Raw genomic sequence first — 27,765 nt, 5'->3', positions numbered from 1 at the left:
GGGGTATTTACATTTTTACATATGATGGTAAAATTGTTTTAGATGCTCAAGACTTAGTTAGTTCAGTATTTATTTTCCGTACTATTTGAAATCATATTTGTGGTATATTATACCTTTCATGTGCCTATTCATACTCAAAAGAAAAATGTTGTCACAGTCCAAAAAAAAAAAAAACCTTGTACCTTTTTTACAGCATTTTTTAAATTTAAATTTCAGCAAAAAAGTTATCTGTTCTGTGGAAATTTCATGATGAATGGACCAAATGACTTACATTAACTTGCAGAAAAAGTCGAGACTTTTTTGAAGTTTTCATTTTCATTTGGGAGATTTTGATTAGCACTTTTGCTGAACATACAAACAGAAGATAGTCCAATAGTTTTGGTTAACATTTTGGAATATATGATGTCTGAACTTGTGGTCTGACCTCTCAGACTGGAGCTCTGTCCAATACCCATACAAAAATATATACAAACCAAAAAAAAGTTTAATTTTTAACGAATTCTAAAATGAGCGCGTATGTGATTTCTACAGTTATCAAAAACAATCTAGAACTTTATCCACTCCAAACTTTTACTTTGTCTTTGCTCCTCCCCTCCCCCACTATTTTCTCACAGTGCTCTTAAAAAGAGACTAGCTACACTCGCCTGATATCACCCTCCAGCATGACAGCTGTGCCAAGAAGTGCTTTTTCACACACATATACACACACACACACACAAAGCTCATTAAGGGAGCCTCCCGCTCAGTGGCCTGGAAATCGGCCTCTTAGCTCCGCCCTAAAGTGTGGGCAGCCTTTGTTATTGTAATGGTGGCTGTGAGTGTGTGGAGGTTCAGTGAGTTTGAGCTCCTCTTCTCCTCCCTCAGTCTGGACTCCAGTCTGGTGAAAGCACATTTCTGCGGAGTTCAGCTGCCAACTTGTCTCGCACCTATAAAGCACATTCATCACAAAGTTATTGAGTGGGAGCTTAATTAAATTGTGTATAATAAGTATAACTGTACAGTGTATTTCATTGCGTTTCAGGCCTTTCAAATTGCTTATTTTATTTTCAATTGTACATTTTAGCACATTCAGTCTAAATCTACCATAAAGAATGTGCATTAAAAAATTACACAATTAAATTAATGTACTTTTTTTAACAATGCAGTCTTTTTGTTGTTTTTTTCTGTCTGACTAGTGTTTTAACTGTTTTTTTTAGCTAAAAATAAGTTCATTATCACATATTATTAAAATGTTTACAGTTTACAGTAGCAGTCAATAAACCAATACTGATAAAAGGAAATAAACAAAAACATATCAGATGAAGCTGCTGGTCTTCTCAGAGCAATAGACTGACCACCTCAGAGTCAAGACCTTAAAATCATTGAATGTGTTTGGGATTCTTTGGATCATGTGAAGCAGAAAATGCAACCAACTTCTAAGACTGAACTTTGGAGGAACTTTGGAAAAAATTCCCTGCAGATGTCTCTAAAAAAAGAAAACAAGTCTCCTGAAAAGAATGGAAGCCTTAATAAAGGCTTGGACAGTATAGCCTGCAACACTGAAAAAATGTATATTATATTAAATTGTTGAGGAGCCTCTTTTTTTTCAGGTCAAATAGATGTTCTCGCTTTTTTTTCTAACACTAAAAATGAACCAATTCACCAACCAATGGTCTCTAACTTTTGCACAGTACTGTGTATATGTAATGTTCTAACATAGATGTATATTAGTCTACAGATATTGTTATATTTGCAATGCACACACACAAGAAGCGTGTGAAGAGAGCAGCTGTAGAGTTTGTGCTGATAAACGACAGGATGTAAATGAATAAAGTTCACACGCCTATCTATAATGAGTTACAATCAAATCAAAGACCTTTAATCAAAAAATATTGCCCAATTATAGATCACTACAATATGAACAGTGAAGAAAGACAGTGGATCAAATTACTCAAGTATAAATTAGATTTAGTGGGTGTTGAAACATGCACATGGAAGAGAGAGATATCTTTGATGGTGCTCCTGCTGCATGGAGATAATTGTTTGTCTCTGCATCTACATGAGCAGAAACAAAGGAATCAATGAAGGGCAGCTGCATGCGGACCCACACCTTCAGCCCTGAAAGTCTTTTAAATCAGGCTCTGAAAGCTTTGTACACTTTCTTTAAGGCCTGGTGTCCACTGAGTGTGGATGCCTTAATAAGTGCCCCCTGGCCCCTTCCATACATCCCTCAGACCCCCTTCTCACTATGGCAACAGTGGGGTAGTGGTAATGGTGTATGTGTTGGGGTGGGGGGGTGGGGGGAGTGTTCCCTAAGCATCATTATCAGCAGAGCCATCTGTCATGTGGAGCTCAGATTTTAGCTCATGGTCAGAGGCTAACGCAGTACCTCAGCACATATGCTGGAGAGAGTAAGAGAGAGAGAGAGAGACAGAGAGACAGAGGGAGACAGAGGGAGAGGGAGAGACAGAGGGAGAGAATGCACAGATTAAGACTGAAAGACAGAGAGAGAAAGAGAGAGTGAGAGAGTGACTGCCCCAATGGTGCTGCCAGCAAAGGAAATCTCATTGAATGGTTGATTGGCTGATTGATTGGTTGATTAACTGATTGATAGAGAGGCTGTTTGATGTTGAGTCCACGCTGAATGGGCCGGAGGTGAAACGTTATCCGATTATTATTCAATTATTAGTCCCATTTGATCAGCACGTCTGCTGATATTGCAGGCTCGAGCACAACATGGATTTTCATTTATGTCTTACTTTGATTGATTTACATGTGATTTTATATATGTGATAAACAAACACACTGTAATAGCTAATAGTTTGAAAGCCCCTGGTTAAATGACATCATTTGTTGATTTTCTTGGAAAATAAATAAATAAACACATCCTGTACAGGGAACACAATTATAGATATTTCAACACAGAGTCATTTTTTTTATTTAAAGATTTTAACATGGGGGGGGGGTTATTTTGTGCAAAAGCTGTGCCACATTTTCTATTTTTCTTTTGTTTCCAATGTGTTAAATGTAGAAATAAATGCATATTGTGCCCTTAAGTTACTTTTACACAGACCATAAGTTATGTTTTATGTTTTTGTTTATTTTTTTAAGCTAATGTTTATTTATTATTGTGCATTAAAATGTGCAGAAGTGTCTCCTCTGTGGAGGATGTGTTGCCAAATTTTCACAAGCCATGTCATGCAACCAAGGGTGCCCAAACTTTTGCATGTGACTGCATCCAGTATGCAGTATAGAGTATAGAGTACTGTACAAAAGCAAAGTGTTTACAACTATTTATCTCAGTGGTGTGTTGTTGCTTGTAAAACACTGTGAGATGTAAGAATGCACATCATAAACAATTCAAATACTGACACATAAACTGTTCCTGAACTTTCAATGTAGTCAATGTAGTCTTTAACAAAATAAGGTTTGTCTCAGAGAGAAACATGTTTAGCACAGCACCAATCTGACAATAGACTCTTTGTGTGGAGAAACCCCGTAGAAGCTCTGTAAACAGACTGCAATAAAGTGTAAAACATATAAATAGAAACATCAAAGCCTGTTTTTTTTTCTATTTTCCTTACAATGGTGTTGCTCAGCTTGTGTTCATTAATGGGATCAAGAAGAAGTGTAGAAAAGCACTTGGATGTAAAAGAACACGTTGTGTGAGTTTGGATTAAACATGTGCCGTAGTTCATGTTATGCTGAACTAAAACTTGTGAAAAGGAAACTTTGAGAAAGTTTTCTCCTCGAGTTCTGGTCGGCGGCTGTGGTGAAAGACAGGGGAAGTAGTCAGCTTTGCCATATGACTGAGGGAACAGCAGCAGTCTTTTGTTTTCACTCTCAATGGGCTTTGTTTGGGGAGCCTTCCAAGTGAGCAGCGCTCTGATTGGCTGGCCTCGGGGAGCAAGCGTGACGCCGACAGCGTCTGATTGGTTGAAGGCAAAGTTCGAGGGGCGGACCGCCCAGCCCGGCAAGTTTTTCCCAAGTTACTTTCTCTGTTATTATGAAGAGAAGTTTCAGAGTTTGAAAGCTATGAGTGGGGAGAACACAGTCACAGCCAGGATGAAGCTGTGCAAAGTCTTTCTGGGTGAGTAAAACACTCTGAGTTTTCACGTTTTAAGCTGGCTCTTCTCGGGTTTTACGATCAACACTTCGACGTGATTTCCAGGGATGTTTTTGAGGGGCCTGTGGTGATTTTGTGGTGCATTTCCTCCGCAGTTGATTCAGATTTATTTATTTTTAATTCATATTTATGTAGACTACTATTACTTGCAATATTCGGGCTTTTTAAGTCATTTTCTGGTCTGATGGTGCTGTGATGAGCCACAGTGAGAAGATTAAGACTAAAACTTGATTGTTTATAGCTTTGTAGTGACACTTATCCCCTCAAAACTGTTATATAGGTTAAAATGCAGTGTGCAGCTAGTTTGCAAGATTTATCTGTCATGCAGCTGACACGCTGGCAGAAGACGAGCTCTTTGTGCGTTAAAACTTTCTGAACTCAAATCCTCAGTCCAGACAGTTTGCAGACAAAGGAAACTTTTGTTTCCAGAGGGATTTGTGCGCTGAACTCTGTGGGGACTTGAGTCTGCGGCAGAGGCCCGTTAAAAGTTTAAGCGAGGGAGGGACTTAGGCAGGTCCATCTGTCCATAGCGGGAGGGGGGAGGGGTGGGGTGTTAGAGTGGGCTCTAGTCTCCTCACTCGCTCAGCTGGCACGTATGTAATATTTATACACGCTGCTGTTGTCCCGAGGATAATTGTATGCTGCAGCAGTGAGGCTGTCCATCTGCACCGATCTGGAGGATGAGAGTGAACAAAGTTCCAGCTGGTAACCGAAGAACTTCGCTCTCATTAAATATAGAAACTCCTGAAGAGTCTCGCTGCTCACACCAGCGGCTTTTGACGTTTTTCCTCAAATTCCTCTCATTCTTTTTTGTGTCCTCACTTGAGTCATATACAGCGTATTCAACATCATTAAGAATAAAGTGAACTAAGACTTTGAGTGATGCTGTAGAAGAACCAGTACGTGTTCTTTAAAAAACTTTCAATTTGTTTTTTTGATTTATATATATATATATATATATATATATATATATATATATATATATATATATATATGTATATATATATATATATATATGTATGTATATATATATGTGTGTGTGTGTGTGTGTGTGTGTGTGTGTGTGTGTGTGTGTGTGTACGTATGTGTGTGTGAGAGAGAGAGATTTGTGGTTGAGAAATATATTTTAAAGGTCTAAACAATCTCCACGTACACTTGTATGCAAAAGTTTTGGCACCCCAAGTCAAGTTATACATGTTGTTGATTTCCTGAGTAAAAATAATTTTGCTAAATTTGATGTATTGGGGAAAAAATACAAAAATGTGTTTTAAAAAAACGTCATTTGACCAGGACTGCTCAAACTTTTGCATTACACTGTTTTTTCCCTTACATCATAGAACTGTACAAGCTTGACAAGAAACATTTAGAAACCATTATCATAAAGATTAATGACTTGACTCACGACCAAATGAACAGTAACAGAGTGAATTCAGTGCTGGATTTGAATATTCTCATTATATTCTAACATTTTGCCCCATACTTGGGGTTTCGCCCTCATCTCCCAGCTCTACTAAACTTTTTACCCTGTAAAATTAGAATTCAAATGTTTAAGCCAAGAGTAAATGTAGTTAACGAACCTACTGAATTTGTCTGAATGATAATGTAAAATGTATTTTAAGCTGGCGAAGCAGAACATGGCTACACAATTTAATTATATTCGTAGGCCCATATAGAGCCTTAGACCTACAGGCCTGCCTGTAACTGTACATGATACAATGAGGCTGACGGCGAACGTCAAGCGAACAAACTAGTTAGTTAATAAATGCACGTTAGTGTTAATAATACCAAAAATAATGATTAATATTTCATGACGTCTTTTCATCTCGCTCTCTAAAGTAGGTTAGCACATTTGGGGAATATATTTCCGGTCGCGTTGCCTTATTTTAGATCCGGCTGCTGTAAACTGAATGTATCATTACGCGTGAAAAAGTAGTTCCCTGATTCTTCTTAAGTCGGGAGTGCTTTTAGTAGAACTCGTTTAGTTTAGCGCGCTGTTTATGGATTAGTGAATCACCTAGGTGGGTAATAGATTTAGCACACATGGCTAAATCCTCGGTATTTGTTTGACTTTAGTAGTAGTTGTTAGCCTCTTATAGCATCTGGACGTAGTTATACGCTGGTGTTTATTCAGCGAAGCATTTTTGTGTGGGGGTTTGCTCCTTGCTTCGTTGTAGAGGAGTGTGTCGGTAATTTTAAGGCAGTATTTATATAATCTTTGTTTCATAACAACAAAGAGACAATGGAACGAGTAATCAAATAAATGGAGGAGGTTTAAGAGGCGTGTGGGTCGCAGTATCAGCGGCTTCTGTCCATGGTGCTGAAATCAGTTACAGCGCTGTCCACAGTGCTGAACTTCGAGCTGACGGCGATTCAGCCCAGCAGAGAAAGTGGGAAGCTGCTTTTATGTCGAGGAGAGAGAGCAGTGGAGGCTTATTAGTTACAGCGTTGGGCAGTAGGCCGCAGCACACTCACATATGTGCTTGTTGTTGTTTTTTTTTAAGCTGAGACGAACTAACGAACGATGGTTGGCTGGATAGAGCCCGTGTTTACGTGGGAGAGACGTGTGTTGTGTGTGTTGGGGGGGGGTGTACTAGAGGCCCACCCCCTCTTGTATTGTACATTTTACTATGATGATGTCACAGCCTGGGGTAGAGGAGGGGTGAACAATGGGCCTGTGAGCCAAAGGTAAGTCAACATTATTCTCGCCGACCGATATTGTGTGGAAATGGCTTTTTGATGAGGCTACATGCTAATATTCAGACGCAGACGGGCGTGCGCGACCGAGTTGTCTATCATGGCGAGGTCTGGGAGCCGCCGTGCTCGGATTATTTAAAGGTTTCTGACGCTCAGCAAACGGGCTTCAAGCAAAGAACACGGCGAAGCGGAGCGGCGCTGAAGTTACAGCTACAAAGAGCGAGAGGCCGCTAGCATCTCCACCGAAAATACGTCGCCGACAGGAGCTGGAGGATCAAGGGTATTTTCCTACCTCGCTGTTCTGGATACTAGTCGCAAATATTATGCGTCTGGCGTTTTCTAGCGGCTAATCGTTGCGATCTCCGTCGTGCATCTCCGCTGTGCTCGGCTAATGGACGCAGCCTGGGTTTTATTAAAGAAGTACATTTCCGATCTGCTTTTCTCCTTAAAGTTCTTCAGCGCACGTTTCAGAAAGAGGCTAAAGTTGGCCTCCTACCAGCTTCGAAATTTTCCGTTCCACCTTAAATGGTACAGCAGTTACATTCTGGCTTCGGAGGCTGAAATCAGATTCTTATTCAATAGCTTTTTTTTTCGAATTGTCCCGTTCCACCTTAAATGGTGCAGCTGTACCCGTTCCAACTTAAATGGTGCCCTGTAACTGCTGCACTATTTAAGGTGGAACGGGAAAATTGGAAGCTGGTGAATAAGAAGCCGTCTTCAGCTTTGCTGTTTTAAGGTAGATTGTGTTGTGTTTTGTTGTGTTGGCTAGATGAAGTTGGGCTTCAGTAACTGCTGCACTAGGCTACTGGAGCATAGCATGTGTTTTGTTCGATGAAAGCTCGTAAACTTTCAATATAGGCCTGATCTGTTGGTGTGTATGAGGTCTGGTGTCGTTCAGGGCAGGCCTGTGTGTGCAGTAGTGCGGTAGTGCAGGCCGGGCTACTCCACAGCTGAAGTTTTAACAGGCAGCCCAACCGTCATAAGCAGTAGAAGCCGTGAAAGTTTGTTCTATTACAATTTTAAGGACCTGTATTGTGCTGATGTCTGAGAAATAGGCTTCAGAAATCCTATTGATGGGGCACCGAGCAGGCGGACAGGTTTTTAATGCTTTCTGGTTTGTGTTGTGTGCGAATGCATGACTTGCTACTTACTGGAACTTGTTATGTACCTGAAATCTGTTATTGCTTTAGATGTTTGCTGTCTGTACAGTAGTCCAGTCTGCACTTTTTTGGCTTTGTTTAGCTCTCAGGTTGTTGCCATTGCTTTCTAAGGTCTTGGCTTGTGTTTTTCACCCCCATAGCTATATTCCAGGATTGTGGATTGACTCTGTAACCGTAGAATTTGATGTGTGCAGCCAGTGTGATGGAGATGAGTCCTGATTTAAATGTCCCAAGTCCTTGTGATTGGCACATAGTGGTTACCATGACGCAGCTTTGCAGTAATGGAGGGGGTATTGCTGTTTGCCTGATGGGAGTCATTAAAAGGCGTGGTATTGTGGGCAGAGAGAGAGGGAGAGAGAGAGAGGTTGCTGCAGAATCATGATGCTCTTAATCTAAGCCAAGGTCGCATGGGACAAAAGCAGAGCTGCTCCTGGTACAATAATATAGTTTTCTTGTTTATGTGTGGGTCTCTCTAACTTTGTGATGGCAAGCGGGGCAAGACCATGGATGTAGTTTAAGTGTAAAATGTAGTCTGTACTGAGCAACATCAGTAAAGTTACACCACTGACTGCAACACCACTGACACCGTTTCCAAAATACAGTCTACTGACACTTTAGTTTCAAAGTCACACGGTATGCAGACATTACAAATCACAAGTATTGCATTCAAGTTGCTTTTTTTTCAGTTTTACAACCAGTTAGTGTTTCAAAAGTAACACCACTGACATCATCTTTTTTTAATCTAATTTTGAACAGATTCTAAATATGAACAGAAATGTTACTAACCACTGACTTCTCAGAGTTAGCCATCTTTTCTTTGAGAAATCCATACAAGAAGTAATTCATAAAGAGTTTGCCATTTTTTTAAACCACATTTTATGTTTCCGTAACACCACTGACAATTTTCAAAAAGCAGTTATATTTATAAATGTAAAATAGTTAAAGAAATACAAGAGAATCATTTTAGTGCATCTTCTACAATTTAAACTAACAAACAGATATAAAGAATGTTTCACATAAAATTATTGCCTGAGCAATAATAGTGAAGTCACTGCTGTGACACCGTGTTTTTCATGCTCAATAAGGCTAAAACATTTGAAAAGAATAATCATGATAGTTTCTTGTTGGTTAATTTAATAATAGAGCAGCAAATGATAAAGGTATCAAGTTGTATTCTGTGGTTTGTTCTTATTTTGTACTCGGCTTTATTGCTTTAAAGCTGCCACTGCGATGGTTGAATAGCAGAACTGTATAGTGAAATAAGCAGACTTGTGCACTGAGAGATGGAGCCAGTACAGAACATGTCAAACTGAGTATTATTGGTAAAGTTATTGTAAGTGAACTGCACAGAAAATGGCAAAACCATTACATACCAAACATTTTAGTGCTCCCAACATTACTTTCATAAGGCGACTGCAGCAGTAGAGGCCTGTACATTCGGTGCTCTTAAGACTGTAAGGGTTCATTGATCGCATATTAATAATTCATTTGGGATGTTCTTGCACTTGTTGACCCTTCACTCAAACACTGAAGAAGGTAATACTTTGGATTTAGTTGATTCAAATTATTCATTTCCACATAGAACAAATATATTATTCAATACTAACAGCAATAAAATGATGACAACTTTAAGTGCAGTACACTAGTAGTACATTTCTCTTCTTGCATGCATGAGATTGTTTATATACTGCCAAAGCTACAGTACATCATGTTTTCATGCGAAGAACAGCAGAATATTCTGTATGTCTGCACAGTAAAGTGTAGGAGCACCAGGTGCCGTTTGAAACGTAATCAGAGGCTGTAATGAGAACTGAGTGGAACAGCTGGGTCACATTGCTGTTCGCTCAGAATCGACACCAGAGCCATGAAGGCAGTCCTCAAACACCATTATGGATCATGTTTTAGTGTTCAGAAGTGCTATGAATGACTGCACTGTCAGCCTGTATGAGCTTAACATCAGCTTGTACAAACCTACAGTGATCTCTGCACCAAAGTGTGTTTCCAAAGCTTTCCTGCTGTTGAACCTGTCTGATTGGCAAGGTGTTATTGACAATAATTGACCGTCTGTAAAAACATTATGTGATACATGTAGGTTTACATTTCTTTTCTTATTTTGGGAAAATGGGTTCATTGATTACTAGTATTGCAAGTTACAATATACTCAAGGTTGTTATAATAACAATTATCACATTTATCACATATATGTTCCAGATGTCTCAAAAAAAAGTTTAATATGCTGAAAAATGGTTTAAAATCAAACATTATATGCATTATTGGCTTGAAAAAAAAACACTATCATTAGGTTAGATTTCTTATAAAAAAAAACAAACAGTAGTTGATGTCTAATAGTTTAAAGAATAAAATTGGTTTCAGGATGATCTCCTCTACACCCCCAGCCATCACAGTGATTTGTTCAATTCCATTAGCAGCACCCATAATTTAATGTAATGAAGTATTGATTATGCAAAGCAGGTATTGTAGAATAACTACAAACAATGTTTCCTCAAGGAGAGGTTTAGAAAGAGTAACACTGTGACATAAAATCCCATCCCTTTTTGGTTCAGTGATATTTATTGTGATGTTATTGTATTTCAGATAAATAAACACTTACCACATTGCATCTATATTGCTTATTGCTTTATTTTTATATATATAATATATATATATATAACATTATATGTATAATAATTGATTTTTTTGAGACATATAACTTATTGTAACAGCATCAATTATATTGTAACTAGCAATACTGGTAATCAATGTACCCATTTTCCTATATATATATATAAGAAAGTAATGATAACAAAACCTTGTGTCTCCTTTGTCTCATTTTAAAGTACCAGCTGTACTTCACATTGTGTGGTGTAGGTTGAAGTGACCAATACAAATAGTCTAAAATTACTTTGCTTTGATTATCTATCTATCACAAGCAGTTCTTTGGATGATGTGATGGAAGAAAACCCTTTGATTGCTTAGAGAACCTTTTACTGGCTCGTTCTTTGGAGAACCATTTTTAAAGAGGTGTGTGAGTGTGGAGAACCTCTTTAAGGTTTAAAGAACCTGTATATAATGTAAAGGGTCTAGTTTCTATACTCTTAAATGGGTATAGAATCTCTACATTGCAAGAAGGTTCTTTAAACCTTTAAAAAGTTCCTCACATTTACAAATGTCTTTGTCAAGCATGGTTCTTTAGGGAAAGTTTTGGTAAGTGTGATGTTATAAATTTATAAAAAACCATCTACCTAAAAAAAAAATCCTACCAACCTTCTTTAAGGTTTGGGCACCCTTGTTTAATGGCGTCACTCAAAGAACTTTTTTTTTTTAAGAGTGAACACAAATCTTGATACGCTAATATCTGTTGAAGGAAAGAATGGTTTTGTTCTGTTCTCCATGTCCACAGAAGATGTGTGGTTTTGTTTCCAGCAGCGACTAAATACTTCAGAAATGTAACCTCCCTGCTGTGACTTGTTAAAGTTACTTATTTCAGCTCTTTAAGTATGTTATGCAAATTACACTGTACTTCTTGTGTTAGGAGTCCCACTGTGAAAATGACACTGTGTCATTTCTTTCTCTGACAGAAAATGAGTTCCATGGGCAGCTGCTGAGCCAGAGGTGGACAAGAGGTGACCGAGTCAGCAGCTGGGAGAACAAGAGGAGCAAGAGAATCAAAGTGAGATACTGGAGTTTTCATTATGTACAGAATGTGTCTCTGTAATGGTCTGGACTGTGGGGTGTTTGAGTGTCATTCTCTGCCCACTTCACCATGAGAGCCATCATCCAGTGAACAGCCTTGACTTCTTCTTATTAGCCCTTTGCTGTAAAGTGCTACAACCTTTTTGCTGTTTCATTCTTTTTCTGCCTGAAGCTCTTGAGCAGTTCTCTCTATTTTTTTCTCTATTGACATCAGATCTGTACTTATATTTGCTTTTTTCCTTCATTTCCTCTCATAACACCATCGTCACAGTCCTCTCACGCACGCCATGGTGTGAATCTGAAGGAACTGATTTGAAGTGTGTTATTGATTTTGTGATTTTTATCAAGTTTAAAGGATGTGTAGAACCACTCTAGTTCTAGTAACATTAGACTGTGCTCAGCTCGGGGGACCATTAGATGTTTCTTGGTCGTGGAGTGGGATAGAATTTAAACCCTGCCTTCACATTTGAGCTCAAATAAAGCTCACTCTTCTGAAGAAAGGCTGTTAAGTGCAAAGGAAAAAGTACAAAAACATAAAGGTAAAAGACGGGAAAGAAGCCAGAACGTCAACAAATTAGTTCAATATAATAATTATCCTTTTATTCTACATTTGTTCAGATGAGCCAAGACACAGAAGAGAAGAGGACGCGAACTCGCTCAAAGGGCATCAGAGGTGAGAGCAGTTTACTGTATACAACTCGATTAAAGAACAGAATAGAATAGAATAGACTCTTTATAGCTGAAATATGTCTGCCAGGAACCCTTTAAACTTTTAAAGGAACTTTGTAGAATGTAAAGGTTCTACACCAATTAAAGATTCGTCCTATTTACAAACCAAGAAGTTTAGTTAATTCAGTCATTTATGGATCCGTTTTTATAACACATTTATGCTCAAACAGTTGAATCTGTGTTTGGAATTGTTTATTGTTGTATTGTAACACTGTAGAACAGCATAGAACAGACTAAAATAGAATAAAATAAACTTCTTAAATCAAAAGTGCCAAAACCTAAAAGAGTTCCTTGAAGTACTGCAGAAGAACATTTTCATCTGTGGTTCTTTAAATAACCGTATTTGTAAATGAGACATTTAAATAGAACCTGTACAAGATGTGAAGGTTCTGGGTTATTTTCTGTCTGAATACAAGTCAAGAATATTTTAGAAACCTTTATTTTTAGGAAGATGTAGGAAATTCTGTGATGTGGCAACACTCACATTTTTGATGATGATCAGTTTATGTTCAGTCAATAGAATTTTTTACACTTTTTTAACATTGTTGAATAGATTTGAATAGAACCATATCACCTTATTTTCATAATATGTCTTTTGACTATTTTCAACTAAATATAGGGTTTAAATGGTTTGCACATCACTGTATTCTGTTTACATTTGCATATTACACAGCATCCAGTTTTTTGGAAATGGGTTTGTACAAAAAATAAATATATTTAAATAAAGGTTATTTATATAGTTATTGTAATGAGATGAATTTGCATTTGAGTATGTACTACAGCAGGAATTCACAGACCCTGAGATAGTGTTATGGCATATTAGCACTTTCAGTGATAGTAAACTATAATGACCTAGCTTCTCTCTCTCTCTCTCTCTCTCTCTCTCAGTTCCTCTTGAGCTTGTAGGACAAGAATACAGGTGATTTTTTTTCAGTTAATGCTTTGGTGCTACTCTGCACTGATTAAATACTTCAAATACACATGATCCTGCAAAACAACAAAGTAATAGACAAACTGAGCTTCTGTTTCTCTTGATTTCTAGCTGTCCCACTCCTGGATGTGATGGTTTGGGTCATGTCAGTGGAAAATATGCTCGGCACAGAAGGTAACGTTAGGCCTCCTTTCACAGTTTCAGGTTAAAATGATGCATATTTCTTACACACCTGTGACTGCTGCTCCCAAAAGCTCATTTTTCTTTCCTGTGCCTCTAACAGTGCACTGGGCTGCCCATTGGCCAAGAAACGGAAACTCCAAGAAGCAGAAGAGAACCAAGCGCCCTCTAAGAAGAAGCCCAACCCCCTGAAGCTTGCAATGGATGAAGGGTTCAATGCAGACAGTGACACAAACAGTGAGACTGAACCAAAGGATGATGCAGTGGAGTCTGATGAAGAGACGACAGAAAAAGAGGAAGAGACTAAAAAGAAGGAAGAGGATACAGCAGAGCCTTTGGCAGGTGAGGAATGAGATCATTAGTTTGTATCAAAAGCCATGTATGATACACTCTTCAAAAGAATGTTTCAGTAATGATTCTGGGCTTGAACGTACAGTCCTAGATGCTGGTGCTCTTATAAAAACAATGTTTTTTTAACGGATCTTTAAGTAAGGGCAATTATTGTATTAGCACCATGAACACACAAAGAGCCATTTCAATGTGTAAATTGCTCTCTATGTGGGTAAATCTGTCTTCTATGTGATGGAAAAATGCTGTTTAAAAATATAAAAAATTCTTCAACAGGACCACAAAGAGTCCTTAACTGTTACAAGTCACAGAACCTTTTTTGGTATTATAGAACACTTTAGTTAAGAGTGCATAACCTGTAACAGAACCTTAGCATTATGAGATGATTCTGTGAACTTTAAAAAATGTGCTTCACACTCACACATCTCATACATTGTTGAGAGGTTCTGTGGCTTGAAAGAACCCTTTGGCACCTTTGTTTTTAAGAAAATCTCAGTGTAATGCCATCAATATCCTAAAGAATTTACATTTATGTTCGTACAGTTGTTGCCCCATCAGCAGAAGCCTCACAAGTTGAAGCTGAAGATAAACCTGAAGAAGTCAAAAATATCCCGACTCCAGAGCCTGAAGAGGAACCGGCAAAAGAGCAGGTAGAGGCTGAAGCCACACCCATTCAACAAGTCACAATGGAGACAGACAATGCAGAGGGGCTTCAAGTTGCTGAGGAGATCCAAGCAGGCGAGGAAGAGGATGGAGAGGGTGTAGAAGAAGAGATGACAGAAGAAGATAGGATGACTCAGCAGCTAAAAGTTTCTGATGAGCCCATGCAGATAGCGGAAGAAGAAGAAGATGGTGAAGATAATGAGGAACAGGATGAGGAAGGCGAGAGCCAGTGCTCGAGTCAGAAGAACAATTCAGACCACCAGTACTTCAGCGGAGACTTCAACAAAGTCCAGGCCAAAGAAGCTGAGGAGAAAACAAATAATCAGGAAGATGATGTAGATGAGGAAGAAGAGGAAGATGAGGAAGAAGAGGAGGAGGAGGAGGCCCAAACGAAGCCTGACCAGTCCCCTATCGTCCCGGAAAGCAGTTTTCCAACTCAGGTATCAGAACCGGACGCCGTGATCAATAGCGAAAAACCAGACACTCTCCTAACTGATGAGGAAGAAGAAGAGGAGGACGAAGATGAGGAAGATGAAGAGGAAGCAGCCAACAAAGCCTCACCCACAGTAGTCATAGAGCTGCACTCTGAAGGTGACGATGAGGAGGATGAGGATGAAGAAGAGGATGAAGGAGAGGAAGAAGTGGATGAAGCAGAAGATGAAGAGATGGACAGCGTGTCCCATAGATCAGAAGTCACGGACGAGTCCGAGACGTACGACATGACACGAGGGAACCTGGGGCTCCTGGAGCAGGCCATCGCCCTGAAGGCTGAGCAGACCGGACACAGCTCCGAGGAGAGCCACTCTCCAGAGCTGCAGGGCTACCACAGCCTAGAAGAGAAAAGCAGCAAACTGCCAGATCATGCAGCACGCAGGGGATACTACAGTAAAGGTAATGTGAATGGCTCTCTGGAGTTGTATCGTCATGCCCATATTAGTGACTCCAGGTTTAAGCTGATTTTCTCTTTGGTTCCTGTTCCTGTTCACATTTTTCCTCTGAATGTCACTGAATGATCGGAATTATGAGGTTGTTAAGGAGATGAAATATAAGCTTATAAGCTATAAGTAGAAACACTTCTACTCACTTAACTGATATAATAAGACTGGAAACCTCTCCGAAATATCCAATGCAAACAAGTAAGCTTTTCCAAATGTGGTTGTTAGGCTAAGCTTGTATTAGTTAGTGTTGGGTGTATAATAGTGTAGTACACTAAATTTGTGTATCATCATTGCATAAGAGCGTTAGCTTGCTTATAGCATGTATGTAGCATTATTTGTATTTTGACTTGGGGAACAATATACTTAGGACAAAATTCCAAGATTTGGATTCTTTTTGTTTCCTAAGCTTCGTTTCCTAAACTTATACAATGCAAATTTAAATATAAACTATATCAACATGCATTTTTAGATGTTTTATTCAGCATATCAATTATTTTAGCATTTCAAGCTTTATTCCATTCATATTACTGAAAATTCTTCAGATCTAAAATTTTGAATAGTTATGTTAATATTTTTTGTTGTTTTATATGCAATAATGACTTATATAGTGTTGGAAAAAGCAGTTATAAAGGTAGTTATTAAATGGTAACTACTATACTGTAATTTATCTTGATTTACCTGTTTACACTTAATTTTGTTAGCTTCAAGATTTGGTCACTATTTTTTTTTTGCCATGTGAGGCATCCTGAATAAAACTTTAAAATGTATAATTTAATAATTCATTGTTATTAATTTAATTGCGCTGTTCATCATTGTGGATACATCTCAAACTCTTAGGTTTTCTTTGTACAGCTTCCTACTAGTATTATAATTACATTATGTATTATCTGATAATGTGCAAATGTGAGCTTGATGTGTTTGATTTCCTCCTCCATCCTTCCTGGTCCACTTTCATCACAGAAGGTTCCAGATCAGAGAAGAAAGAAGTGAAATGCCCCACCCCAGGATGTGATGGGACAGGTCATGTGACTGGACTGTACCCTCACCACCGGAGCCTTTCTGGGTGTCCACATAAGGACAGGGTCCCACCTGAAAGTGAGTTCTGTATTTCAAGAACCTGGTTAACATGTACACTCTTAACTCCCCTTTGTCACATGCTGTCACGAGTTGTCATGACAGATTATTTCTAGTAATATAACAGTGTCATGTTATCACTATTGTTAATTAACATGTCAGGTCTCATAATATTTGATGCCACGTATCCAATTAAAGTTCACTTAGCAAAGATTAGTATGTGAAGCCATCAAGACATCAAACATTATGGCATCTGTCTTGACAATTAACGGCACTGAACAAAATCCGTCATGACAGCTCATTTGACATCTACTACCATGTGTCTATGGCATGATTAAGTCCACGTAATGCAGCAGCGTTCAAGTACTTGCTATTTTATATTTCATATCATGTCTGACATCTTCTCTCAACCTGCACAGTCTTGGCCATGCATGAGAACGTGCTGAAATGTCCAACACCTGGATGCAATGGTCAAGGCCATGTTAACAGTAATCGCAACACACACCGCAGGTAAATTCAGCATTTCTAAAATAATGTCTTGATCAGCATGGTCATGTATAGGTCTAATAATCTAAATATGGATGTTGTTTACAACTTCTGAATTATTTCTCTTTTAAGTTTATCTGGCTGCCCAATAGCTGCAGCAGGAAAACACTCAAAGAGTTTTGAAAAGCAAGTTCAGGCCCAGGCTTCGGTCAGTGAGCAGTCTGTTGGAGGCTCTAAATCAGACAGAGTACTCAGGTAAGCCAGCTAAATCATATAGATTTTTTACTACCATTTGAAATGAGAATAATGATTTCACATGACTTCGTCAATTAAAATATAATTTTTCATGCACCTGGTTGGAAAAGGCTTGTATTTTTGTACATTACATTATTGACCTCCAGAAGTTTTAAGGTCACTCCACTATTTTAACATAATTACGGAAGTGTATAGTTAATCAAATTCACATTTGATTAACATTCTTGGTTCAATGCTGTATGAGTGACAAAAAAAATGATTATCAAATTACTCCTCAATATTGTTATTGCCTGCAATAATGATGAGTTCTGGGGGTTAATTTATTCATTTATTCAGAAGTTAACCTCCACTCTCTCTTTCCTTTAGGCCCATGTGTTTTGTGAAGCAGCTGGAGATTCCTCAGTATGGTAGCTACAGACCTAATGTGGTGCCAGCCACCCCTCGAGCCAACCTGGCGAAGGAACTGGAGAAGTACTCCAAGGTGTCCTTTGACTATGCAAGCTTCGACGTGCAGGTGTTTGGCAAGCGCATGCTTGCCCCAAAGATGCCCACCAGCGAAACCTCACCTAAAGCCTTCAAATGTGAGCATACTTTACTGCATTACTTGTTCTGCTCAGTAGGTTAAGATATCCAACGTTAAAGATTTAAATTTGCCCAACTGAACACATTTTTGCACATTTTACTCATAGTAGATTTTATTGTGCATCCATGCTGTTGCCTTAACTAACAGGAAAACCATTTCTAAAAGCTTCCTCCCCAAGCCAGAGCTTATCTGGAAGCTATGCCAAGAGCAGCTCCTCCTCCACCTCCAGCGGATATGACTACTCTCATGATGCCGAGGCTGCTCACATGGCTGCCACTGCCATTCTCAACCTGTCCACGCGCTGCTGGGAGAGACCGGAGAACCTTAGCACCAAGCATCAGGAACAGGCCAGCAAGGTATGTAGCCTATAAAGAGCTATAAGACCAGAATCACTTAACTGACTGAGCGCGCTAGGAATTTGTCTTGGTGGAATTGGTGAGACAGACACAGAATACAAAAAGCAAAGAAATAGTACAATAATAATACAATTAATGCAAAGATGCACCACAAAAGATACATTATCCTCAGAATATATCCTAAATATACAGGGCATGTATGACACTGCAGATCATTTGAGACAGGTACAAACCAAAACAACTATAACTCTGGCACTAGCTTCACATTATCTGAACAGTGGCCTTCTAAGGGAGTGTTCAGGAACTATCCCAACACACAAATAAAGTTAAATAAAACTGATGAAAAAAAAAGCAAGAATAGCTTTTTTTCAATGTTAGATGAGTAGGAATTCTCAGTCTCGCTCAATTGTGGATGGGATATGAGTATTCACAACAAAAGTTGATGGTTTATCAACTTCATTGGGCATTTTAAAAATGTGAAGTGTATTGCGCAGGCTAGAGCACCACAATGCACATTGCTCCATCAACAACAATGAAAAGAACTATGCTTGAGAGAGTAATGCGGCAGCAACTGAACTGAACTCCCTTTAAGACTCTTTAAGAAACTCTTTTACTTAAGAACACTTCAGTTATTAAAACTCTTGTTTCATTCTAATCAATAAATCAGGACATGGAGATTGAGGTTGATGAGAACGGCACCCTAGACCTCAGCATGAAGAAACTCAAGAGGGAGGGTGTGAGGTCACCTGACCCTTCATCATCATCCTCATCATTCTCACAACAGCACGGAGTCACCTCACCTCACTCTGGCCACTCCTACAAAGTAGAAGAGTGGGAAGGGCCTCTCGATTACACCAAGACAAGCCGACAGAAGGAGGAGGAGCCTGAGGAGGTTAGCATCCTGCACCTATTTTTATCAACACTAGATGTGATAACTGCCTACTTTATTTACTAGACACTCTTTTTGTTTTCAGTTAATGGCTAGAGAGCTGATTCTGCTTTAGTCTTACATGTCAAGAGATAAAGTCCTCGAGAACAGGATGCGCTGGTTTAGCAACATTTAGTTCACTTTGATGTATTATGGATTATAGGTGGATTACACTGTACAGTCCCACACGTCCTCTGATGGAGAAGATGATGATGTCACACAAGAGAGTCTGGAGGACAGGAAGTATCCTGGTGAGGTCACAACGTCCAGCTTCAAAGTCAAGCTCCCACCCAAAGACACCAAGAAAGATCTCTTGATGTAAGTATCCTTCAAAGATTTAACCACAAAGAAAGGATTTAGCATTTGACTATTGCTAATCTCATTGAAATACTCTCAAAATCTCACATAATTGATAATTAACACATCTCCACCTAATCATAAGACTTTTTTACTTTGTGTCCAGATGTCCCACCCCAGGATGTGATGGCAGTGGCCACATAACAGGGAACTATGCATCTCACCGCAGGTATACATTGGCTGAACTATAGCTAGATACTATTGCTCAGACCCTTACTGACCCTCCATCTGTTTTCCTTTTTAATATGTGTACTTTTCTTCCACTCCAACCCTGCATTCAAACTTCTCATTTCTGCTCTCTAAAAGCAAAGTCAAATAACACTCCAGTCAAATAACATGTTTTATTAACTTTCTAAATAAAAATAAGTTCATCATCTACACAGAACACATTTTAATACACAATTACTGTTTGCTTGCTGGATTTAACATATTTACATATAACATAACATTTAACATATGTTTTAATGTGGCCTATAACATATAATGTGGCCTTTGTAAAAGTGATGGCACATTTTTATATAATTACATTTAAATAATAATATTTCATACAATTTTATTCCAACATATTTTTAAAAACATATTTATTTATTTATTCTATTATATTGTATCATACTTTCTTATATTTTATATACCAACATAATTTTCCCAATATATTAGCTCTGCAAATAAATAGAAAATGTCTATTAAATTTGCAGGAAAATGTGTTTGTTCCCTGTAGAGGATGTTTTAAATTATTTTCCCCTAAATTAAAATCAACAAAACATGTCCTTTGGCAGTAGATGTTCAAACCTTTGCTTATGACTAGATGCAACACTTGCACTGGGCCTTCAGTGTAAACAGATGCAGGCATTTAACTTACTATTATTATTAATGAGGTCTCTGTTTGCTACTTCAGAAACACTACAAGCAATGGTGGCATCCATTTCAGATGCACATTAAACTAGTCCCTGTACTATTTCACTGCTCTTGTCCAAAGCAACCCACAGTACAAGGCTACATATACCTACAGATTCATGCCAAACACTCAGCAACACAGTGAGGGAAATCTTCCTCTTCTATCTGGCACTTAAATTTCTCCCGTCTCTTTTCTTTCTTCCTCTGCTCTGCTTCCTTCTTCCAGTCTCTCTGGATGTCCTCTTGCTGATAAAAGTCTTCGGACCCTCATGGCTGCCCACACTGGTGAACTCAAGTATGTCTGTCTGCGAATCTTTCCTCTAATTAGTCTTTGGCACACTGCTTTGACTGCTTAACTGTACTATATACTGCTGTTACTAGCAAATTCTGCTGTGTGCAGTAAATTTGTCTGTCACTCTTTTCCTGAGCCCCTTTAACCTTCTCAAATATTGTAATATCTATCTTACCTCCTGCTTCTGATCACTGATATGTATTCGCGTTAAGGCAATATAAAGAAACCTACCCTGAAACATCAGTATGAAATTCTTTATTTTAGAGTTAATTGGTTTATTAAGCTAGTAACACAGGAAAAAGACATAGCAGACTGGGAGACATACTGAGAGAAATACAAAGCTGAAAAAGCCTCAGCTGAGTGTTATGACTGTACTGACCAATAAACTTCTGGCCTCCAGATGCCCCACGCCAGGCTGTGATGGATCAGGACACATCACTGGAAACTATGCCTCACACAGAAGGTAAAAACTGATATCAATCTGTCAGCCTTTCAGTCTATATAACAGAGCTCTGTTTTTTGCCATATCAGACTCTTTGAGAGAATTTTTCTACTACATGTTCAAAAAAAGAAGAATAAGAATTCAAAAATAAAGGTGCCAAAAGAGTTCTTTGGAATGAAACTAGAACAGAGCCACTTTTAATTTACTCTTTCTACCCTGTAGTGGCTGTTCCTCCTTCAGAATGGAAATAGGCTATTTTTAAGTAATATAATAAAATCAATTCAATTTCTTTGTAATTTTGTTATCAGATGAACTAGAACACGACTGGCTCTCTGTGAAATGTGATTCTGTATTGAGTGAGGGGTGGGGTGAACAGGGAGGGGTGGACGCCCCACGCTGTGAAAACAATTCATACGTACCTCTCCACAAAGACAAATAAAGCACAAATATATTCCATCAACATCACTGAACAAAAAAAAGAATGCATTGATTAACTGAGGAACTTCCTAAACAGATAGAAATTGCATTTTATTTCTACTGTGAAAAGGAATTAAAGTTTAAAGAAATGTCCACATATTAAGGTTCTATACCATTTACATTGTACAATAAACTCAACTTGAGGTCATCAGAGTTCATCTAACTCAAGAGCAGAAGACCCCATTGTCTCAGTATCCCTAGAATAATCGACTCCACCATCAGTTACTGAACTGGGCCTGCACAATTTTGTGGGTTTGTCTGATATATTACTACACTAGAACATTAATCTATTTTATGCATTCCTAGCACTGAGGTACACTTTGCTGGACTAAACATATACACTTACACCAATATGTTTTAGGTATTATTTTTACAGTATCAAGAATCATTTAATAGCCTTTTTTTAAAGTGTAGAATTTCTTATTTAGCTTATTTTTAATAATAAGATACACTCTTATGTACTTAATTTACACTAATATGTAGCTTATTTCTTAGCTTTCAGCCACCATTCACTCACTCACATTCCCTTTTTTAACCCCATTGACAGTTTGTCTGGATGCCCTCGTGCCAAGAAGGGAGGAATAAAAATAACCCCCACCAAGGATGACAAGGAAGATTCAGAGCTGATTAAGTAAGTGCTTTCAAATTTCAATCTGTCTTTCAGCCCATCGTCACTTTAGGAAACAGCGCAACATCAACACTCTACAGCTAATGTGCTTCAGTTAAACCTCACTGTCTTTGAGTTAAAAAAATGTCTCTGCTCAGGTGCCCGGTGCCTGGCTGTGATAGTCTGGGTCATATAAGCGGGAAGTACGCCACCCATCGTAGTGCCTACGGCTGCCCACTGGCCGCACGCAGACAGAAAGAGGGCCTGCTGAACGGTACACCTTTCTCCTGGAAGTCCTTCAAGTCAGAGGGTCCCACCTGCCCAACCCCGGGATGTGACGGCTCAGGCCATGCTAATGGCAGCTTCCTCACACACCGAAGGTAAGATCCAGCTGACAATATGTAGTGTACAGTAAAAAAATCTAAAGCTGTGATCAATAGGACAAAGTAACATTCTGTTCACAGATCCATTACTCCAAATTCCAGTTCTGGTTTTATTTCATTATCACTAGAAAGTGTGGCACTTTTTATATATTTCAATTGTTTATTCACAATGACTAAGGCATTATCATCCTCTGGTGCAATGGAAACAGTTCAGAACACACTGTTGAACGCTGAAGTGTAAAATATCCATTGTTTTATATAATCGAAGACCCCACCACTTTCTGATTTAGTTCAGGTTGCTTATTTCAAAAAAGAAAATCTCCATTGTCCCATACAGAATAGCCACCTATAGGAATGAAAAAACAGTCGCAAATAAGGGCAGAACCAATCAAAATCTCAATTTTGTGTTTCCTGAATTAGGGATTCATCAGCTCCTTAACTTTTAAAGTATCCTTTATTCTAAAGCTTGAACTAGTATTTACACACTAGGTCACAGTTTGTGTTGTTACTAAATATACTAAATATCAGCTGGAATATTTCCTACTGCTACCTGGTTAAGCTCAGATCTTATGTTCTTCAGAGACATTAGTTAGCCGAGTTTGCTATCTGACTGGTGCCCACAAGTGAAAACATAAACACAGTTCACAGTTCTACTAAAATCGTATACTGAGCAAAGGACAAATATAGAACCAAGAAAATACTTTAGTATCTCACTGCTGTTATAACAAAAACATTTTTTATATTTTTCATTCTGTTGCACCATTTGAAAAAATCAGCTGCCCTATTGGGTCACCACTTTATGACAAATGGACTGACAATGTTTTAATTACAAACATAAATTGACTGTTCTTGGATGTTCTTGGCTGTTCTTATGACAGTGGCAATATTCATCCAAGTAATATACAGATTTAAAAAGGAAACTACTGAATGAAACTCATCAACTAGTAATAGACTATAAGGTAACCTTGCTGCACTATTCATTGTCTTTGCCCCAGTATTGTGGCTGTATTTACGAAGACAAAGTTGGAGTTATATCCATCTGTACTTCTAAGCAGTGTGTAACCTTTAACCTTCCTTCATCCTCTCTGCCCGCAGCCTATCAGGTTGTCCTCGAGCTTCTGCTAACAAGAAGAAAGCAAGGTTCCCTGGAGATGACTACATCAGCAAAAAATTCAGAGCAAGTGATGGTAAGAGTAATGATCACATTTGAGATAGCTGGGATTTTTATTGCTCCTTCTTGCAAAAATGTCATATGTGCTTTTGCTTTCCTCAGTTCTTGATAATGATGAAGACATAAAGCAGCTGAACAAAGAGATCTGTGAGCTCAACGAGTCAAATTCAGAGATGGAAGCAGACATGGCCAACCTTCACACGCAGGTCAGCAGATACTGAAAACAGAGTGTAACAGTAACTACAATATACCTTCCAACCTGTAAAGCTGAAGATGCACATCTAATAGGACAAATTTAGAGAATGAAATGTTGATTTGAAATGGTTTGAGGTTTGAATCAAAGTAACATTCCTTCAGTTCTTATAGACTACATTTTTGCATTGTTTCATTCAAGATGAATAAATCCAGTTAAATTGCTTGTAACCACATAAAGTAATTGTTTTTTGCTATTACATTCTGCCATGTTGCCCACCTACACTTACCAGCCACTTTATTAGGTACAATAATTGTTCAATTGCTTGTTAACACAAATAGCTAATCAGCCAATCACATGGCCACAACTCAATGCATTTAGGCATGTAGAGGTGGTCAAGACAACTTGCTGAAGTGCAAACCGAGCATCAGAATGAGGAAGAAAGGTGATTTAAGTGACTTTGAACATGGCATGGTTGTTGGTGCCAGACGGGCTGGTCTGAGTATTTCAGAAACTGCTGATCTACTGGGATTTTCATGCACAACCATCTCTAGGCTTTAGAGAGAATGGTCTGAAAAAGAGAAAATATCCAGTGAGCGGCAGTTGTGTGGACGAAAATGCCTTGTTGATGTGAGAGGTCAGAGGAGAATGGGCAGACTGGTTCCAGATGATAGAAAGGCAACAGTAACTCAACCAACCAAAATCTCTGAGGAATGTTTCCAACACCTTGTTGAAAGTATGCCATGAAGAATTAAGGCAGTTCTGAAGGCAAAAGGGGGTCCAACCTTTTACTAGCAAATAAAGTACCTAATAAAGTGGCCGGTGAGTGTATGTCTGATATGCACAGGACCAGTTCTTTGAATCTCTGGCTAAGGTTCTAAGTGAGTTGTTGTTTGCATGCCCTCATGGGTTTTGATGCTCCTCTGCAGATCTCATCAATGGAGAAGAACTTGAAGAGCATGCAGGAGGAAAACAAACTCATTGAAGAGAAAAATGAGGCCCTGTTCATTGAGCTGTCCGGCCTGAGCCAGGCACTGATCCGCAGCCTGGCCAACGTCCGTCTCCCTCAGATGGTGAGTAAACTAGCTACCAGCAATATTAGACAACACTGAAAACCAAAAGCCCTGTTTATGAAGTAGAAATCACCCTACTTCATTTTACCTACTGAATTTGAATCCTGCCATTTTCATTCTCATCCATTACAGAAAAGTCATATATTTCATAGTAAAATGTGCAAAAATCATGTGTTTCCAAGTAATCGCACCTTTTTGTTTGTTTGTTTGTTTTTTTTTTTACATGTGAGCAAGTTTTGACGTGATGTTTTGTGTGGTAATAGTTTTAACATGTGAAGTGGGAACATATGTTTCATTCATTGTGGAATTCATGTGACTTTTCTGGAAGGGATTGTTTATGGTTTGCATAAGAAGAGCAGCTTTTACTCCTTCACTGTGTCACATACCCAATTATAAAAGCGTCAGTGTAGTGTCAATGTTCCTTTCTAAACATGCTCATATTTGGAAAATCTGGCGCTGTGATTTTGATTGTGATATCGAGTATTATATCCAGTAACATTTCATTCAATAAAATAGTGGTGTATGTGTTGCAAGAAGTCTATTATTTTATATATAAATTCTATTACTGTGTATTTTACACATGGTATTAAAGTAAGTTAAGTACAATATATCATTGGCCTGAGTGGGTCCTTCAGATTATTTTGAGCAAACAGTTCAAAAGCTATAAAACAAAATGAATGGTAATAATATGCTTCCCTTCTGTCAACATGTTTTTCTGTCTAGTGATCGATTAGAACACTGTGTAAGGCTCCATTCAGTGTCATTTTCATGTAGAAAACAATTCAGTTAGAACAATGTCAGGTTTGTCGGCCGTTCTTTTAGCCAGAAATAGCAGCACAGGGCACATTTATTGATGTTGACCTAAATATCATCTGTAAGCGTGATCCTGTGATATTTTGTTGAATTTCTAAGTGAAAATAGGTTACAGAGAACACACTTCTGCATTTTAATGCACGATTACTGTTTATTTTCTGAATTTAGCATAATAGTAAAACATACAATGTGGCCTGTGCAACAGATATGGCGCATTTTATATTGTATATTTTTGCCAATATGTTAAACTCAGAAAATACATAGAAATTGGGCACTAAAATCTGCAGTAAATGCAATATTGAAGTCTGTAGAGATGTGATTTTCACTTAGAGAAATCAGCAAAACAAAATTAGACTGGGGGTCTTTAAACTTTTGCATAGGACTGTATTAAAAAATTATGAGCAGTACCGTACAGCACTACAGGGCCCCTGAACAGTCTGTGCTCAGCTTTTATGAATAAGGGCCAATCTGAAGCTCAAACACGTGGAGATTGGCTTCCTTTTGTAACTTTTCCTTTTGTTGTGGTTCCCACAGCAGGAGCCCATCAGCGAGCAGAACTTTGATACCTATGTGGACACCCTGACCCACATGTTCTCTAACAAGGAATGCTACCAGAACCCGGAGAACCGAGCCTTGCTGGAATCTATCAACCAGGCCGTCAAAGGCATCGAGGTGTAAATACAGCAGCGGACAGTGAAAGCAAACAGACAGCTGGAAGGAGTGTGACAACCGCAAGACACTGTGGGTTGTAAAAACAGACCAACAATACTTTACGTACTGTTTAAGGACATCCAGGTTTTGTATGTGACAGCCCTGAGGACGAGGAGCGCTGCGGAGTTTAGAGAAAAAGGACCAAATTAAAAAAATCCAGTCTTGCTGCTTTAACATTTCAACAACAACCCAGAAAAAACCTACTGTGGCACTTAGGCACAGTCTGTATTCTTCTGGGTTATTTTTGGACATTGTCTCTTATTAGCAAACCGCTCGCACCTGTCCCGATCTGCCTTTCTTACTCGTCTCAGCGAAACGGAGGTTGTTATGAACAAGCTGTGAGATTGGTGTGCGTGTGTTTGTATGTATATGTGTGTGTGTTTGACATTTAATGTCCAATGGTACTTTCAGAATTCCTGGCGTCCCCTTTATGAGTCATGATTAGGAAGCAGCACTGCTGTTGTTTGTACCCTGTATGATGATGTTGTCTCATATTTGGTGAAAAAAATTGTTCGGGTCCCATTTAGAAATGCTCATAGTATTTGAGAACATAGATATTGCACTTCCATGAATAGGTTGTAGTTCCATTATCATATTATTATTATTATTATTATTATTATTATTGTTATAATTATGACTATTTAAATTCTTGATATGTAAGTTTACTTTATTTATTCATGTTTGGGTGTTTATTTTTATTATTATTTTTTGGTTATTTATTCATCGGTGTCTATTTATGAGCTTATTTATTTTACACAACAAAAATTCTATAAGCAGCTTTTTAACAGTCAATAAAATCAGAATAGTTGCCCTCTGTGTTGAGAAAGGAGGCAATATTTTAAAAATATCCACAGCAAGCGTTTTATAAACCTTCCTATTTATTTTAAAGATGGGGATTTTTAAATCTCTTTTTTAAGTGCAAATATTTTCTATCAATTTTTATATTATTTTCTAATATTCTCTTTTATTTAATGAGTTCTGTTGTCCATAAAAGTATTTTGACACCCTCCACAGTGAAGTGGGTCGAACAGATACAGTATGATGTATTTATTATTATTATTATTATTATTATTATTGTTATTATTATTATTTAATATTTAAGTACAAATTGAATGGAGATCTTGTTGCAATATTTATTTTGTAAATGTATCTGTGTTAGTGACTGCTGCATATGGATAGACTTTGCCCATCTGTTGGTGATAAAATAAAAGGGAACTCTATCACCTAAA

General features: G+C 38.3%; 1 protein-coding gene across 5 annotated transcripts; it reads left to right on the top strand.

The window, feature by feature from the left end:
* Window positions 1-4,009: 4,009 nt before the first annotated feature.
* On the top strand, window positions 4,010-27,765 carry myt1a (myelin transcription factor 1a). Of its 5 annotated transcripts, none has more exons than XM_037541601.1 (23): window positions 4,010-4,069; window positions 11,538-11,629; window positions 12,271-12,325; window positions 13,270-13,300; window positions 13,424-13,486; window positions 13,596-13,834; window positions 14,384-15,394; window positions 16,405-16,536; window positions 16,935-17,025; window positions 17,134-17,256; window positions 17,623-17,837; window positions 18,005-18,195; window positions 18,863-19,087; window positions 19,287-19,441; window positions 19,587-19,649; window positions 20,601-20,669; window positions 21,067-21,129; window positions 22,133-22,216; window positions 22,351-22,572; window positions 23,671-23,762; window positions 23,849-23,952; window positions 24,869-25,012; window positions 26,360-27,765. In XM_037541601.1, exons 1-23 carry the CDS (start codon window positions 4,015-4,017, stop codon window positions 26,501-26,503), a joined length of 3,663 nt encoding a protein of 1,220 aa, XP_037397498.1. In that variant the 5' UTR covers window positions 4,010-4,014; the 3' UTR covers window positions 26,504-27,765. The 5 variants fall into 5 exon arrangements, with proteins under 5 accessions (XP_037397498.1, XP_037397499.1, XP_017564198.1 ...); XM_037541602.1 differs by having other exon boundaries at window positions 16,402-16,536; window positions 26,363-27,765; XM_017708709.2 differs by having other exon boundaries at window positions 16,402-16,536.

The sequence above is a fragment of the Pygocentrus nattereri genome, chromosome 9 (genome assembly GCF_015220715.1).
Source record: "Pygocentrus nattereri isolate fPygNat1 chromosome 9, fPygNat1.pri, whole genome shotgun sequence".
Classification (NCBI taxonomy): domain Eukaryota; kingdom Metazoa; phylum Chordata; class Actinopteri; order Characiformes; family Serrasalmidae; genus Pygocentrus; species Pygocentrus nattereri.
The sequence above is the reverse complement of the archived record's forward strand: the minus strand, read 5'-3'. Positions and strand labels throughout refer to the sequence as shown.